Here is a 16,556-nt window from a genome sequence, read left to right as displayed (position 1 = left end):
GTATTATCTTTTTCTTTCTTCTTTTAATGCTCAAGACTGCAGGGCTTCTTCTGGAAGATTTTCTTATTGCTTAATTCTTCTTTTTTGTGACTTTTTTTTTTTTTTTTGCGGAACCAGGGATTGAACTGAGGCCCTTGCGCTTGCCAGGGAAGCGCTTATTCCACTGAGCCATCTCCCCAGCCCCCCGCCCCCCTTTTGCCTTTTGGAGACAGGGTCTCCTGTGCAGTTCAGGCTGGCCTTGAGCTCACTTTGTAGCCCATGGTGGTCTCAAACGTGCAAGGATCCTCCTGCCTCGGCCTCCCCGAGGGCCACCATGCCCGGTTTAATAAATTATTCTTAAAGTTAATTCCGCTGTGATTATGGCTACCCTGCTGCTGAGCAGGAGCATCCACAGCCAGAGCTTGCTGGGCAAGTTTCACATCGGCCCCTTCATGGCGAAGTCTGCAAATCCGTGAGTGGCCGCAGGCCAGGCCACTTCCTAGGGTGCCTCTGGCAGCCAAGGGCAGGCCCAGACTGAGGCTCTTCCTCTGGCTCTGCGTCCTGGCTGTCCCTGCTGCTGCTCCTGGCCAGGGCGGCCGGGACCAGCAGTGTGTCCACAGGCAGTGCTGTTCTGAGGCGACAGCAGCCCTGGGCCACTCTTGCAGGCTGCGCCCAGCTCCCCCAGGCTGGGCCCATGAGGCCAGGCTTGGGAACCAGTTCCCTGAGGTCACCGCGCTGCCCTGCTTCCCCCAGGGCAGCTTCCTGGAAATCCCTCCACTGACTTCAAGGAAACCCAGCTGTGCTGCAAAGGGCAGTGCTCAGAAGCAAGGGGCTCTGGGAGGGGCTCTCGGGTTTACAGGGGAGGAACAAGTTAGTGCTGCAAGCAGGGGCCTGAGGAGACCCAGGTTTAAGCTAATGGGCTGTGCTGACAGTGCTCTGGGGCCAGGAGGCCGTGTGAAGCCGCCCTACTCCTATCCCCTCTCCTCCCCATCCTTTCCTCTGCCTCCTCCCCTAGCTCTCTGTCCCTTTGCTCCCTCCCCTCCCCCTCCCCACACCTTCCCTCCCCCACTCCCTTCCCCTACTTGTCCCCCTTGCCCTCTCACCCCTTCCTCCCTTTTTTTTTGCCTCGCCCTGCCCCCCAGGAGAGTCCTGAATGCCCAGAGCAACCTTCACAGGTCCTGCCTTGTGTGGGAAGGTAGCGCTGCAGGGACAGCCCTTTGCTGTGGTGGGAGGGCTCTCCTTTCCAGGCCTTCCCTGGCTTTCAGGTGACCTTGACAAACCAGAGGGTGCAGGGCACAGGCGGGGAGGGTTCTTGTCCTGACTGAGCCTGGGCTTCTCTGGCTGCCGCCTATGGCCCTCCCCTTGGGTGGTGACACCACTGTAAACAAGGCCTGACATACCCTTCCAGGGAGCCCTCCATAAGACAGGGACCGGCGCCTCTCCCTCTTTTAAAGAGAAAGAGACCCAAACCAGAAACTGACTGGGAACCTGGGGAAAGCAAGGATTCACAACATCATATTTACAGATGGACATTGTTGTCCTTAAAGGACATTTTTGCTGAGGCCATCCTGATCGTGACTGTGTGCTCCCCACCATTCTGTGGTCCTGGGTGGCCAGGGGAGCGCAAGGTGGGCAGGGCTGCTCCAGGCGGGGAAGACACTGGGAGCCATCATGGGCGTCTCCAGGGCAAGAACTGCCTGGCGCCCCAGGACACAGTGATGGCAGACACGGGTCTCCGTGCACTCACTGAGCCACAGCACACACCCGAGTTCAGGTGGGAGCCCCATCCCTAGCGTCAGCCGTGGGCCTGAGTTAGCGGCTGCATGCCTTGGTTTGCTGCCTTAGAGAAGCGCGCCAGGCCGACAGCAGGTTCTAGCAGTGGGAGCTGCTGGGGTGCCTGGGGCCTGGGTGCTTCCTGGAGCCTCAAACCACGCAACTGAGCCCCCACCTGGCACATACTGGCCTGGGTTCCACCCCCAGCACCACAAAAAATGAGAACGGTGAAGGCTGCTAATTACAAACAAAATGGTACAGAAAACAAATCCAGAAAAAATTGAAATTAAGTATTTGACATGTTCTAGTGCACATGCATTACCAGTGTTAACCTTGGCACGGGGAGCTCAATGACAGCACAGAGCCCCTGGTCCTATTTAGTTCCTGGTGTGGCAGGCACGGGGGGGGGGCAGTGTAAAATGTCTGCCACCGCCAGCCCAAGTGGCCAGCTCAGTGCTGCCATGGGCTGTGGCCGGTCTCCAGGGCTTGAGTCGCCTCCCTTCCTGCCGGGGCAGGGCCGTGGCCCAGGGCGTTTCCTCCAAGGACCCAGCACAGCCAGCCTTATCATCTGCACAGTCCTAACGCGGGGGGGCCAGCGGGGGCAGAGTGCTGCTCTGTGGGCTGGGGAGGGACTTCAGGCAGGTGCGGGGTCCCTGTCCCAGGACAACCCTGGCCGAACACTGAGGAACAGGGGTCTCCAGCGCACTTCTGCCAGGCCAGCCCAAAGCTGTGGGTTATAGCCAGCATCCTCCTGCCAAAGAGGTTCACTAGTGAGTCCTAGAGGCATTGACCCAGTGCTGTGACAGGTCCCGGGGCCCGCGAAGCCCAAGGGTGACATGGTGCCAGGCACAGGTGACTCAAGCCCTCCTTGGGGTGGGAAGTGGACTGGGTCCCTCTGTTGAGGCCAGGCTCTGAGGGGGCACGGGGACAGGCGTGGCACTGGGGGCAGGGGACCTCCTGGGTGGAGCAGCAGGCAGGACCAGAGAGCACAGAGCCCGAAGGCGCTGCGCAGCCTGGCTCAGCCACAGTCCCAGCTTGGGCGGGGCATGGAGGGCCAGGCCAGCACCAGTGGAGTGACATGGCCCGAAACGCCAAGCTTCAGGGGCTGATATTGTTTTTCTTCTATTTTTAAGGCTGTATTTGAATCGCAGTAAGAATTCAATGTATTACTGCTGACATCAGTCATAAAATCGTGGTGCTTCAGCCATGTTCAAATCTCTCACTGCACATGTGCATAGCTGTGTGTTACCGGGTCCCCTGACAGGCAGGGCAGAGCTTAGGCTCCAAGCCCCGACTGCCCCTCCTTTCTGGCCACCCCGAGGGAGGTGGCAGTGGTGTGCAAGCTTCAGGTTGTAGCTTGCTGCTCTGGGGCCTGTCCAGGACTGGCTCCTCTGAACCCCATATGGGCCCAACCCCCACATCGTGCCCCACAGTTCCCCTCATCTAGCTCTACCTGGGCAGAGCGTGGAGTCTACCATCCCATGACCAACTCAGCCAGGTGCTGGACCTCAGGGGTGACAGTGGCAAGGGAGGTGAAGAGACCCCTCTGGAGGTAGCAGCTGGGGTTCTGTGCAGCTGCTGGAGGATTACTTGAGCCGCTCCCAGGCCTGGCCCACCAGCAGCAGGAGACACTCTGTCGCAGCTTCCTCTCTGCCTGGGGCCCTGAAGTCTTGTCCCGCTCCAAGGGACTGAAGGACAGAACTAGGCTGAGGAGCCTGGCTGTGCTGCACGGGGCTTGGCTGCAGGGGTGTGCACCCCACTGCATCTCCCTGGCCTGCATGCTCCCAGGAGCTTTGTGCTAACGAAAATAGCCCTGCTTGGTATTTTAAAGAGGCCAAATGTGGTGGCGAGAAAATGTTATTATTTGGTATTTATTTTTACTTTTTTTTATTAGGACCTAGAACATCACAGTCAGTGGGCAAGCTTTTAAATAAAAACAGAATTGCTCTCGAGGAGGGACTGTGTGCTGGGAGACAGACAGATAGAGGAGAGACAGAGGCAACGGAGACAGGCTCCTACACTTCTCACATGGTCGGCATGGTGTGCTCGCAAAAGCGTAATCAATGTGCCTTTGATCAACAGAGCGGGCGGTGACAGCAGCTCCTCGCAGGCTGCGGTCCTATCGTCCTATCGACAAGCCGGTAATGACCATGCTGCCCGTGTCACTCACACTGAGGACATTAGCATTGCTAAAGGTCAGAAGCATGCTCTTTCGAAATGCAGCTTCTTAGGGTTCAGAGAAGACTCAGAATTTGTAAAAATCAAATTTGCACTGATATTAGTGAAAATGTAACACTCAGATGTCTGTGTTTCCCCTCACTTTTCACGGAAATATGATTCTGTCTGTAATCCTGGCCCAGTGCAACCCTTCCAACCAGAGTATGAAAAGGATTCTGGGAACTTCTCTGCCCCTGGGAGGCCTGGACTGAAAGGAAATGCAGACCCAAGGCCAATCTGCACCACATCGGGTGACATCGTACTCACTCTGTGACACTCGTACAAGCTCAGTCACACTGAAGACTCCTGATGTGACAAAGCTGTCCTGGAAACCCAGATGTCCTGTGGAAACAAAAACAGAAGACAGCATCTTGAGTCAGGGGCCTGCAGCAGAGCTCCACACGGCCGTGAGGCTTAGAGGCGGCTCCCTGTGCCTCCAAGGCCTGGGCCCGACTCATGTGAGGTATCTGGTGACACAGTGGTCTGGTGACCGAGACAGCTCTGGGTTGACTCCAGAGGCCTCTGCAAGCTGGGACACACCAGGGTTTTTGAGGTGGTCTAAAAAAAATTCAACAGGAAATCTGAAACAAAAGATAATTTGAAAGAAATGGTCACCCAGAGTGACCTCTGAGACCTCAACAAATGGGATGAAAGTCTTGCGGCAAAGAACAGCCAGGATGGCCGAATTCCACAATAGTTTAAAACATTTTTCTCTAAAGACACATCAGATCAGGATTAGTTATGCGTTTACTTAAACCAAACAAGATTTAAAGATGTTAGTCTCCTTTTCTAGAATTACTACAGGGAGAGATTTCTTGAAAAGTCTACAATGGCAAAAGCAAGCTTACTCCATTAAATACAAAGGGAAATTATTCTGTGTACAAATAAAAATTTAGATATGCTGAGAGGACAAATATTTTTGTGTTGGCTAAGTTTGTTTGATAAAACATAAATTGATGGTTCAAAATTGATGAGTCCATGAATTTGATACCTACTTCATTTTTGTGAATATAGTTAATTTCCTTTAAGAGAAGTAATGTGCCTCTGGTACTAATTACTTATTGGTAATTTCATGGCATGTGCAGAAACATACAAATAGCATAAACATCCAAAATCGAACACATGGACTTTAACTCTCTGCCCCCAAAAGTCTTCTGATTCTAGTCTGCTACAGGTAGATTTTAGTAAAGAATCTGTCTGAATAGACTAATGTCTGCCAGCTTTAAATTTTGGCTCAAAGCAGTTGTTAGCTGAAGGAATTTTTGAAGAAATGAGAAGAGACATAACCTTTAAGACATGCAATGAAAGAGAACAGACTAATCTGAGTACCTACCAATGCACAGATAAAATGGATTTTAAAATAAAATCTATTTTTCTACACTACTGGGAGAAAGCAAGTTGATATAGAGTATTGAATAGACACCAGTACATTTATCAAATTTGCACATAAACATATGCAAAAATCACTAATGTTTTGGGGGATTACAAATGGAGCTATGAGTTGTGCTTATTTTGGCTACAACGGATTTTTGGATAAGGAAGATTTTTAAACTGAGATTTAAAGGAAAAATTATCAGTTAACTTTGATATCCAACACACATCTCTGGTATTTTAGATAAAACCATTCTAATTCTTAGGCTACTCTGTAAGCATTAACTGCTTTATAATAAAATGACAAAGTTTGACTTCAATGTGCTTAAGATATTTTACCTGTCAAAACAACCCACACCCAGGTATTCGGCTGGCTTTTATTTGTTAAGTGCCTAAGGTGCTGTCTCTTGGATTAAAAGAACTGAGAAGTAGAAAAATTAATAAACAAATAAAAATTCTCTAAAGAGGTTTTGGCAAAACAGACCATAACATTTCTTTCTAACTGGGATGTGAGTAAGACCACATTTACCCTAAAGATAATCACAAAGGAAGTGCAGCCACAACACAGACTCAGGCTGACTCAACACACGTGACAAGGAAGTTCAGAGCCAAACACAAAATCCGGTTGGCCTCCAGCTCCCGCCTTTTCTTTCTGTCATTTGATTTACGGGCTGCTACTTGCATCCATTCCAATCTTTGAAATCCCTTATTTTAAGGAAGAATTAACAAGAATTTTCACTGAGCGAACATAAATACAGGCCCTTTCATCCTGCTACCAAAGACCAAGGAGCACATCTCAGAGATGAGGCGGGGTTTGAGGCGCGGTGCAGGGGGTGCCCATCCCTTAGCCCTCACCCTCCTGCGCCGACCGCCTTCTTCTGCCGGCCTCTTTAGTGCTCCCCAAGGTGGGTTCCCCACCCCCGAATTGTTTTACCTGTGCCTGGGACATCAGCCACCTGTGTCGACTGATAACTGAAAACCAGACTCGCTGACATGCTCACCACTCTAACCTAATGAGGAAAACAAGGCTGTCAGGGCTGTCTGCTGAACGTGGATTGGATGATCCACCAACCAGGGCCTCAAATCTTTGCACTGGTCCCAGAGGATACATCTCAGGAAACATCTGAGGGCATCTGTGCAGAGAGCCCAGGAGCCCAGACCCAACATGAGCAGGGTGGAGCCCCACCTGTCCTTGCTCTTCTGATTCCCTACGAAGTGAACCGCCCCACCCACCTGCCTTCCATGTGTCTTGGCACCAGGACGCCCCCTCATCCTGTGACCCCTCAATCAGCAACCCCTTGACTCTTTCCTTCTGTTTCTCCACCCCTTCGTCTCTCGTGACAGGGGCTTAGCCTAGGGGCTTTCCAACCCTCACGAGCTGCCAAATCACTTGCTCACCACCACTGGCCTTGGACTCCTCCCTGGCCCCTTTCCACCCTGCTGCCGGGGCAATCTCCCAAGGGCAGACCCAAGAACTCGCTTGTGCTGTACACACCCACCCCGTGCTGGGCACCGTGCAAAACTCTACAGTCACTACATGCAGAGGTCACCACTAAGGAACAGGGTGAAAACATCAAAGACGAACCTTTGAAGAAAGGACAGGCAGTAAAAGTGACACGAAGAAACTATGTGGGCAAGCAGCAAGAGGGTCTCAGGCATCTGCTCCTAAGGACAGACACTGAATGTGCCAAGGAGCCAGACCAGAGGGCTGGGTATGCACCAAGACAGGAGCGAAGCGGCCTCTGGGCAGACAGTGTGGCCCTGCACCTGGGGCTCCCCTAGCGAGCCCTCACGGTCAGGTGCACACAGCTCCCGCCAGCACCAGGACAGGACTCAACATTTCTCTCTGCTCCTTCCAGGCCCCAGGGCCAGAGGGGGACCCTAGCCCTGATCGCGAGTGTCTGGCCTCCCTCTCGTCCTGCCCTCCAGGGTCCCACTTTCACTGCTGTCCAGAGGGGCCAGGTGTGCAAAGCTCCAGCTGAGGTCTGCTGTGAACCGCCACACTGCTCTTCCTCTGCTCAGCTGTGCCCTCCAAGCCAGCGGCCCCGTCCACCTCAGTTCCCAACCTGGCACCTGGTGACCCGGGACAGAGCTTCCTTTCCTCCCGGGATCCACACCGATGCTTCCTTCTGCCTCTTATGCCCAGTGACAGGGCTTTCTAGCACAGAGCCCACTTATGCCAAGAGCAATGGCGTGAGCCATGTGATATTCCCTCCAAGTCTGGGAACACGGTGAAGGAGGCCCACAGAGACGCACAGAGATGCGCTTTTGGCCCCACAGACACTGCTGGTCTCCCTCATAGGACAGCAGAGTTAAGGATCCCTGGTTGCTGTTGTCTTGTTCCCAGTTTGCAAGCCCACGGACAGTGTTATTTAACTGCCCTATGGGGCAGGAACCCCCATGTCTAGAGCCACCCTGACCCTAGGACTGCTTGCCGTACTGAAGTCCCTGCAGAAGCGAGCCCTACCTGCCTTGCAGCTCAGTGGGAAGTGCACAACACAGCCAGTGTCTGCCCAGGTCCGATGGAACATCTCTGCAGTGTCATCAGGGTACCTGGCTGGCTGACATTCCTAACCTGCCCTTGACAAGAGGTCTACAGAAACAGTCATGGACTTCTGAGTGGCAATGAGACTGGTTTTGTTCCTTCCCGGATTATTGTGAAATCTATTGATAAACTGCTGGAAGATGGTAAGGAGACACGAGGGCCCAGAGCTGATGGGATGGCAACGTGGCTGACAATTCCTCCATCACCCATGTTTCCACCTCAGTAACACACCAAATCCCAGAAATGACTTGCAGGATAATTACACCAATCTTGTTCTCTTCTACTGCAAAGGAAAAAAAAAGTAGAAAAGAAAATAAAAGGATAAATTTAAGCAGCTTGGGATTCAGGTATTACTCTTGTGAAAAGATTCTCAGTGGGAAAGTTGCTCCAACATTTCCAAACACCCCAAGGTCTACACGGTGAACAGGGTACCTCAGAAATGAGGACGAGGGCTGGCCAGATAGCTCAGTGGACTAAAGCACCTGCTTAGGCAGAGTGCAGAGCTGGGGTTTGATCCCTGGCATACCATGCCAGCCCCGACCTCGGGGTGCACTGAGACAGCAATTGAGACTGGATGTGGTGGTGTGTGCCTGTAATCCCAGCACGTGGGAGGCTGAAAACAGGAGGACCACTGAGAGTTCAATCTGTGCAGTGAGACCCTGTAGACCCTGTACTAAAATACATTTTTTTTTAAGAAGAGAAAGAAATGAGGACAAAACAGACATTTCTGTTAAGAGAGCTGCAAACGAAGGGCTCGCAGCTTGAGGATCTCTGAATGCTGAGCTGCTGTTCAGCAGCAGCTGCACAGGAGGCTGGAACGAGGTGCAGAGCCTCTCTTGTTTTGCGTAAAATGGCTAAAAAGTTCATTCCCTAGGTCTCGTTCAGGGATTCTCAGAGTGCAGTTTCAGTGCTGTGAATCCATTGTATTGGTGGGGAGAGGTGAGCCTTTTCGTGAGCAGGAGAAATGTGAAAAGCTAAATTCTCTCACGGGCAGTTAGGAAAAGCAATTCCCAACCTTGGTGATTCCAGCAACGATTATGGAAAATGTCATTATATCAGAACGAAACCTCATTTCACAGGACGGAACATCTCTCTACCTTTCCATAGGCAGGAGGAAAGGGGCAGATTCGCAGGAGGCTGATCACCTTCCAGGGCTGCACGGAGGCTGGTGGGTGCACATGAGCCCCGGGACCTGAGGTGGGAGGTCATGCGTGGTACCGCGGCACACACTGGCCTCTCCTGCCTCCCCTCCAGGTGCCTGGGGCTCCCTGGCCAGCACGGGCAGGCAGACTGTGCTCCCCACGCTGCACAGGGAGCTCTGGGTGAGGGCTCCCATCTCCAGCCAGTTGCCTTCCTGAGGACACGCAGACACCCTGCTCTCCCTCCCAGCTCCTCCCAGGGACGCCCATTTCCCTCGGGAGCCCCACTGGCTGCAGCCTCCCAGGCTGCCCTTCTGCCCAGCTCAGTGGCCTTCAGGCATGCTGCAAGTGGCAGCACATGCAGGACCCCTGCTCTAGTGCTCTACTGGCCACTGGCCACTGGCCACAGCGAGCTGCAGCTAGCCCACGGCCGCCGTGCTTCAGCAGCCCTGACTCTGCAGTTCAGGGGAAGGCGGTGTGGTGGCCCACCACCGTGCAGGCCGTGGAGGCCAGCACGCACCCGAGGTCTGTGCGAGAGTAACACTGTGCCGCCTCCAGCCCCGACCACTGGCCTCGGGAGCGCAGCTGGATTCTCATTAGCTGGCGGTGCAGGCTGTGTCTCCTCCGTGGCCTTCTCCTGGAAGATCTGAGAATGTGGGGTTTTAGGCAGTGAACAGGGCACGCTTCTGTGGGCGCAGTAAGGCCAAATTCCAAATTTTTGGTATGCATTTGTGATTACATAGGACCAGTTATTCTTCATTACTGGTGACCAATGAGATAATTCTTATTTTAGATTAATTCCTTATATAAAAATTCAAATACCTTAAGATATCTACTAAAAAGAATAAAGGAATAGGGCCAAGGAGATAGCTCAGCAGCATAAGTGCCTGCCTGGCTAACTCCAGGTCGTAAGTTCAATCCCAGTATAAAAAAAATGGACAAATAAGAATATAGGAAAAAGGAAAACACTTATATTCTGTTTGTGTGGTTTTCCTTCACGGTGCAGTGAACAATCATCCTGTCACCTGCTCGTAGTAAGCGTGAGGACAGACAGACGGCACACGCTAAGTGACTGATGCGCAGATGTTTGGCTTTGGGCCGATGATAAAATGGGGAAAAGTCTATATCTCGGACGTCGTGCCTGAGAACTTGTACAACAGGATGAAGCTTTCCACGAACCACACCGCTGACCTATTTTCAGTGTATCAGAGGTAGGCAATGGGCTGTCACCAAGGGCTGCAGCTTGTCACGACTGGCATTCTGCTTGATTACAACAGTGAGGAACTGTCACACTCCGACCCACTGCTTGCACAGCGTGAGGCCGAGGTCTATGCAGACACTGGCCTCGGACCTGCACCAACTCATACATGCCTCAGCCCCAAGCTCCCTGGCTGCGGCCACCACGAACTTGGATGCCTCCTCTGTGGCACCGGCCAGCTGGGTCTGGCCGTCCGTCCTCACCGCAGCTCCTCTCTCCACAGGGAAGGTCGCTGCTCACCTTACGGCTTTCCTCAGTGCATGGGAATGACCCTGCACTGCCAACCCTGCACACCGGCACTCTCACAAGTCCTTCCTGTCGGGGTCACAGCCCTGACAAGGAAGTTTACCCCTAAGATATTCAGGAATATGTGTATGTGAGTGGGGCCCTGCAGAAAGAACTTTCTAGGACATCAGAAGCTGACAGACCTCAGCAGTGTCTTCGAGCGCCAGGAGTGCTGGCTGTCCTGCCTAGCCACAGCTGACCGCTGCCCCACACTCCCAGCTCGTGGCAGTGACAATCAGAAAGTGGCATGGCAGTGCACTGCACATGCACAAACTCACACTGAAAAAGGCATTCTTGTCTCAAAGCCTCGCTTCTGCTTTCCCTGACCTGTGGCACTTCCAACTGTGTGGACAGAGAAGTGTCCTGGGGCAGCAGAAGGAACCGATGGAAAGGCCAGGACAAAGAGAGACAGTGTGGCTGGGGTGTTGCCAGAAATGTATTTTAAATTTTTATATGCACACATATATAATAAAAATTTGTTTCTTTCCTGCTCTAGCTTAGTGCTTATCTTAGCGATAGAACTCGTAACATTTCCTCGACTCCAAAGTGTCATCAGCTGGCAGCTCACGGTACAGCCTGCTCGGGCACAGCAGCAGTGCACCGCTTAGGGCGCTTTGGCTGGCCAGGGGGCGTGTGCGTCCCTCCCTGCACCCTGCCCCGTCCCCATGAGGCTGGGCGCCCCACTCTAACTCACCAGCACAGCACGGAAGGCCCGGGCGGATAGCTGAGGGCGCTCATCTGAGAAAGCCACAAACACCTCATGTCCATCGAGAAGTATGTTTAGAATTGCTGGCTGTGAACTTAAAGCCTCTCAAAGCTGGCTTCTGGTACGCCTTTCCAAGCTTTTCCTGCACTGCGATCTGACTGTCTGCTACCGCCCTGCCTGCTCCCTGGAGCAGCGTCCCAAGAACAAGCGCATGTTCCCCAAAGGCTCCACCCTAAGCAAACCACAACAGAGAAAAATACACAGGAACTCAAAATGTTACATAGGAAAGTAGATTTGAAGAACGTTATCACATTCACTCTTGGGAAAGGACCGGGAACATCCACATACAAGGCCAGGCCATTCCTGCGGCAGGTGCACTTCCCAATGGTGGCTCTGCTCACCGCGCCCTGCTCTGCCAGGGTTCGCTGCTCTGCGGTGGATATTCCTCGCAGAGACTGGCTGCTCTCCTCTCCCCACTGCAGTGTTCTGGCTGGGCTGTGGAGCCTGGCCTGTGGGGGCAGGTCAAACCTTCAGCATGTCTGCACCAGGGCGGTGGCCAGACTGAGACAGGCCTCTGAGACGAGTCCCCGGGCAGCCCTGCCACCAAGGACAGCTCTTATCCAGGTGGGCAAGCTGAGCCACGACTGGAGTCCCAGCTCCTCAGGACTGCAAGTTGGAGGTAGTCTGGCCGGCTCACTGAGACTGTGCTACCAGCTAAGAGCATAAAGGGACTGGGGCTGTAGCTCCCTAGGACAGCAGCGCTGCGCTCAGACCTCAGTCCTGCTCAAAAGGAAAGCAGATTCAGCTCACTCAGTGTTCCTACTTGCTTGCCCCTTTTCCCACCTTCTTACTGCCTGTGTACGTGGGGGTGTTCTGATTCTACAGAAGGGGATCCATGAGCTCGAGAGGTGCAGTGACACAGATGGTGCTAAGGTCAGTGAGGACAGTGGCACATGTAGTTCTCTACGAATACATCACATATGCTACATTCTAATCTGTCACATTTGCAATTTTTTGCCAATTTCTACAGTTAAAACATATTTAAGTTAAAGATCACAAACATTTTACTGATATATATGTTTGCAACACTGGCCGTGTGACATCGTGGGCTGACCTGGAGGCAGAAGGCCCCGAAGCTACCTAGAGGTTGACACTTCTCGGAAGGAATCCGAGGAGCCTGTGCCCATTGAGCTCTGTGAGGACGGAGCCAGCCTGCGCAGCCGCCCCAGCCTTCTCCCCACGGCCTGGCCAGCCGGCTCCTTCCCCACCTCCCACAGCACTCGGGTACTTGTCAGACTGGGTGGAGCACTCTGCCACTGGACCCAGCTACCAGCCTCTACACGAACAGAAACTTTGGCAGAGGGAATATGTTTTGAAAGCACTGTTAAAAATACAACCAAATAAGACAAAAATTTGCATCATGCTCGAAGAGCAGTAAGTCCACAACAATTAGCATAGTATGCTCCATATTTTATAAATTCAGTCCTTTCAAATTAATGATAGTCTGCAGTATACTATAGATTTAGGATTATTTTTAAATTGACTTAGTTTTGATCTAAAAGAGTTTTTTTTAACCTTATTATTTTTAAGTTTTATATCAAAATTTTCTACAAATTTGGAGCAACAAATAGTAATTTGCTAATGGATTTATAATAGCCTCAGTTTTGCTATGTCTTTCTGCACACTGAGGAAGAATGAAGGAAGTATATTCCCTGAATATATCAGAAACTGATTTCCCTGAATAGAACGGACACAAACTACACCACCCAAAGGCCACCAGGCTTGTGGATGTGACACAGCAAGCTCCTTCTGCCCAGCGCCCTGCGCCTCTTCTCGGGCTTACCTTGCCCGGTGCCCACTTCTGAGAGAGGGTCCTGCAGCCAGGCCTCTCGGAGACATCGGCATCCTGCATCAAGGAGCATGGGCCACAAGCCTGTGCAAGACACAGCACTGGCTTTGGCTCCTCAAGCACCGAAAGAAAATCACTGAAGAGCCGAAGCAATATATACAGCTAGGTGTGTAGTTTTCCAAATATACGATGCAGTTAGTTGATACTTAAAACCACGAATTGCAAAGAGCACCCATCTTTTAGTCATCTGTGATGAGCAATTCTTGTTTCCTTACCAAGCAGTTACCATGCGCCCGTCCTGTAATCCGCACTGCGTATCGAGTTACAGGCTCAATGTGGCACATTTCTGCGGAGGCCGTGGCCACACGGCGGCCGGTGCAGACCGGAGCACTGAGGTGTGCTGGCCCAGCACACACCCTGAGTGTGAGTGTGGCAGACACGGCACGCTGTACGGGAGGCTCCGCGTTGTTTCCACACAATGGAGAACACTTTTAAGACTTTAAAGTCATGTAATGCAATTCTAGGCTGGATTTTTCTTATTAAAAAGAAGCAGAATGCAGGCAATTGGAAGAGAAAGGGCCCAATATTTGACAACAGAAATCAGCATAACCTTTTAACTGCGGCAGCCACGGGTGACTGCCCTCCGACCCTGGAAGATTATGTGGGATTTCAATGACAACAGCTGGAAGAGAACGGCGTGAATAGGGACCACAGATCACACAAAAGGCAGCACAGTCTCTGCCCGGATCAGCAGCTGATTAGAAATTGCTTCCTGGTCCTGGCTTAATAGAGTGTGAACGTGGAGGCGGTGGGGGGTTCCTCCTCCCTCCCGATTCTCTCCAAAATCCTCCCAGTGAGAAGCCGCGCCGGGGCTCAGCACACCTGTTTTCCGCAGCCCTCGCACCCTGGTCTCTCACCTGCAGTAAGACCTGTCCTTCCCAAGGGCGGGGCACCTACTTCCTCACACACACATTTCCTTTAAATTTTGAAACTGACTTCTAAAATAATCTCTGCTGGAGCATTTGATGAACAGTGTAGCTATTTTTTGTTTAAGCATTCGTCATACATAGAGAAACAGACCAGGAGACAGACACAGAAACAGGATTAACTGAAAGCAGGAACACAGCATGAAAAAAGGGCGGGTCCTCGGTACTCGTGGGGTGCACGAACCCTGACATGAACCAGCTACCCTGACTCCTTCCTTCTTCTCGAGATAAGAAGGTAGATTCTGGGGACCACACAAACACTTGATGATTTCAACTTGTTCTTCAATCAACATCAACTTTTTAGCGGAGGCTTCCAGGGGTGCTTATGCAACAAGGTAGCAACGACCTCCTTTCAAACACAGGGGACCCGCCTAGCATGTCAGCGCTCTGGCTGCTGTGGGGCAGGTGGGCCGTCTTCATGCGTGCAGCTCCAGAGCACGTGCACCCTGCTGCTGCTGTGCACATCTGTCCACACGCGCTCTCACTTCACACAGACAGCCACGGCCACTGATGCTGACTGAGCCCCAGCACCTCACAAGCAGAAGGGACGCGTGCTGTACGGGTTCCCCTCGCTCTTGGCCTTGCCTCCCAAGGCTCTGGATTCTGCTAATGACTACCCTTGTCTCTGTATTGTTCAGCAGCAACATGGCTTTGGCTGAGGTGGCCTTTCTCGTGTGCAAATGACAAACTGAGCTAGGCCAACACTGCCCTTGCTGGGCGTGGGGCCACACCGAGGCCGGCGAAGGCATGTTCCTAGCCAGACATGGCCGTCTGCCTGTAACTTCTGGAGCTATCCTAGACGTTGCTCCCAACTAGCCACGGGGCAGGTTGTTTTCTTGGAAGAGACAAGTCTGGGCGCCGTTTCACAGTTCTATAAACAGAGCACTGAGGAGTCCAACTCCTAGAGCAGGTCCCGGGTGCTGGCGTGGGTTTCACAGAGCTTCTGCCAGGCTCCCAGACCTGCAGCTGCAGGGGCCTGCGGTGTCTCCCTGGCCACAGGTACACGTGGCAGACGTCCCTCAGGCTGACCTAATTGCTGCTGCAGCGAGTGTCTTGCTGAGAACATTCCCCGAAGTGCAGCTTGCAGCTTGACGCGAGCCGCGCGGGGTGTGTGAAAGAGCTCTCCCAGAGCTCACTGGCCTGGCCCGCAGCTTCTCCAGCCAGCGGTTCACGTGAGTAAGCGACACACCCAGTATGAACCAGGCCATTACCAACACACTTCCGCAGTCGTTTTTAGTTGTGTGTAAGAACGGTCCAACAGTCCGGGCAGAATGCATGCCAAGTGGATGTGCCCACCCTTCTGTCTTGGAAGGGACTCCTTGCCAGGGTGTTCTTTCACACTGTTATTCAATTTTATTTTCAAGATGCGACTAACATTTTAAAAGGTGGCAGAGAGATCTTAGACTGGAGTCCTAACAGCCCTCCGGCCACTTCCCCTGAGTACAGCAGCCACAACTGCTGCGTCCTGCTCAGACTCTGGCCGTTAGGGCCAGAGACACAGTATATTTAAGGTGCTTACCAAAGGACCCAGAAAAGAGTACGTTAAAATATTATTACAGATAATAAACATGTTCCTTATTTCTTAAAACTTGAATCATACAGAGAATTTTAACAGAAAAAGCATTTAAAATGATCATGTGCATTTGCAACGGAGTGTTAAATAATGTAGGCATGTGTGCAAAGCCTCAGTATGTAAGTTCAGGCATTATAATTCATGAGTGAATTTTTAAGAAAAATAATTTTTTTCCATAACAAGTAACACAAAACTTATGATTAAAAACAAATCCACTGACATTTCTCAGGCTTTCTAAACAAATGAGATTAATAGCTTTGATCTCTAAGTTAATTTAAATAAATTGAGAGAAAATTGTTAATCTAATTCTTAAATATAGTACTATATATACACTTGTTATAATGCTTGTAAAGGTAATTATTTATAACCCTGAAATACCTTAACTATCAGGGCTCAGAATGTCAACAATTGTTTAGCACCGACATGAGCCAAGCACTGTTCTAGATGTGGGGATGCACACTTTGACCTTATGATTTGGGGACGACAATTGGACCTTAGGTCAGTTTTTCTTACAGCAAGTGAAATTTTACAGATAATCAGAATTACTATTTTACCTATGTGTATATTCTGCAAGTTACACTTATTTTTAAGAATTTGGTTTGCTGAAAATCCTTGCTGGCAACTAAACATGTGTGGTCTGTTCTAGAAAACACATATTTAAGGATCTAATTTTGTTTTTCAGTATTTTTCAAATATTTATTTACATTTTTTATGTGAAATATTGCTAAAGGTTTAAAAGAGGAAAGGAATTAGACAATTATCAGGGAGAAGAACCAAATAAATCTGGTTTGGAAGGAGCTGCACCTGCCCTGGGCCTGCCTCAGCCTCTACACCTGCCCCGGGCCTGCCTCAGCCTCTGCACCTGCCCCGGGCCT

The 16,556-nt window shown here is 51.4% G+C and overlaps 1 protein-coding gene across 3 annotated transcripts in view; it reads right to left on the bottom strand.

The window, feature by feature from the left end:
* Nfia (nuclear factor I A) overlaps window positions 1–16,556 on the bottom strand; it is a 319,159-nt gene that overhangs the window by 101,674 nt on the left and 200,929 nt on the right. For all 3 annotated transcript variants that reach the window (XM_004633954.2, XM_004633955.2, XM_023718269.1), the window contains exon 4: window positions 4,237–4,311. In XM_004633954.2, the coding sequence (XP_004634011.1) occupies window positions 4,237–4,311 (75 nt within the window). The remainder of the gene's footprint in view (window positions 1–4,236; window positions 4,312–16,556) is intronic.

This window comes from Octodon degus, unplaced genomic scaffold (genome assembly GCF_000260255.1).
Source record: "Octodon degus isolate 3935 unplaced genomic scaffold, OctDeg1.0 scaffold00057, whole genome shotgun sequence".
Classification (NCBI taxonomy): Eukaryota; Metazoa; Chordata; class Mammalia; order Rodentia; family Octodontidae; genus Octodon; species Octodon degus.
This window is presented reverse-complemented; position numbering and strand designations above follow the sequence as displayed.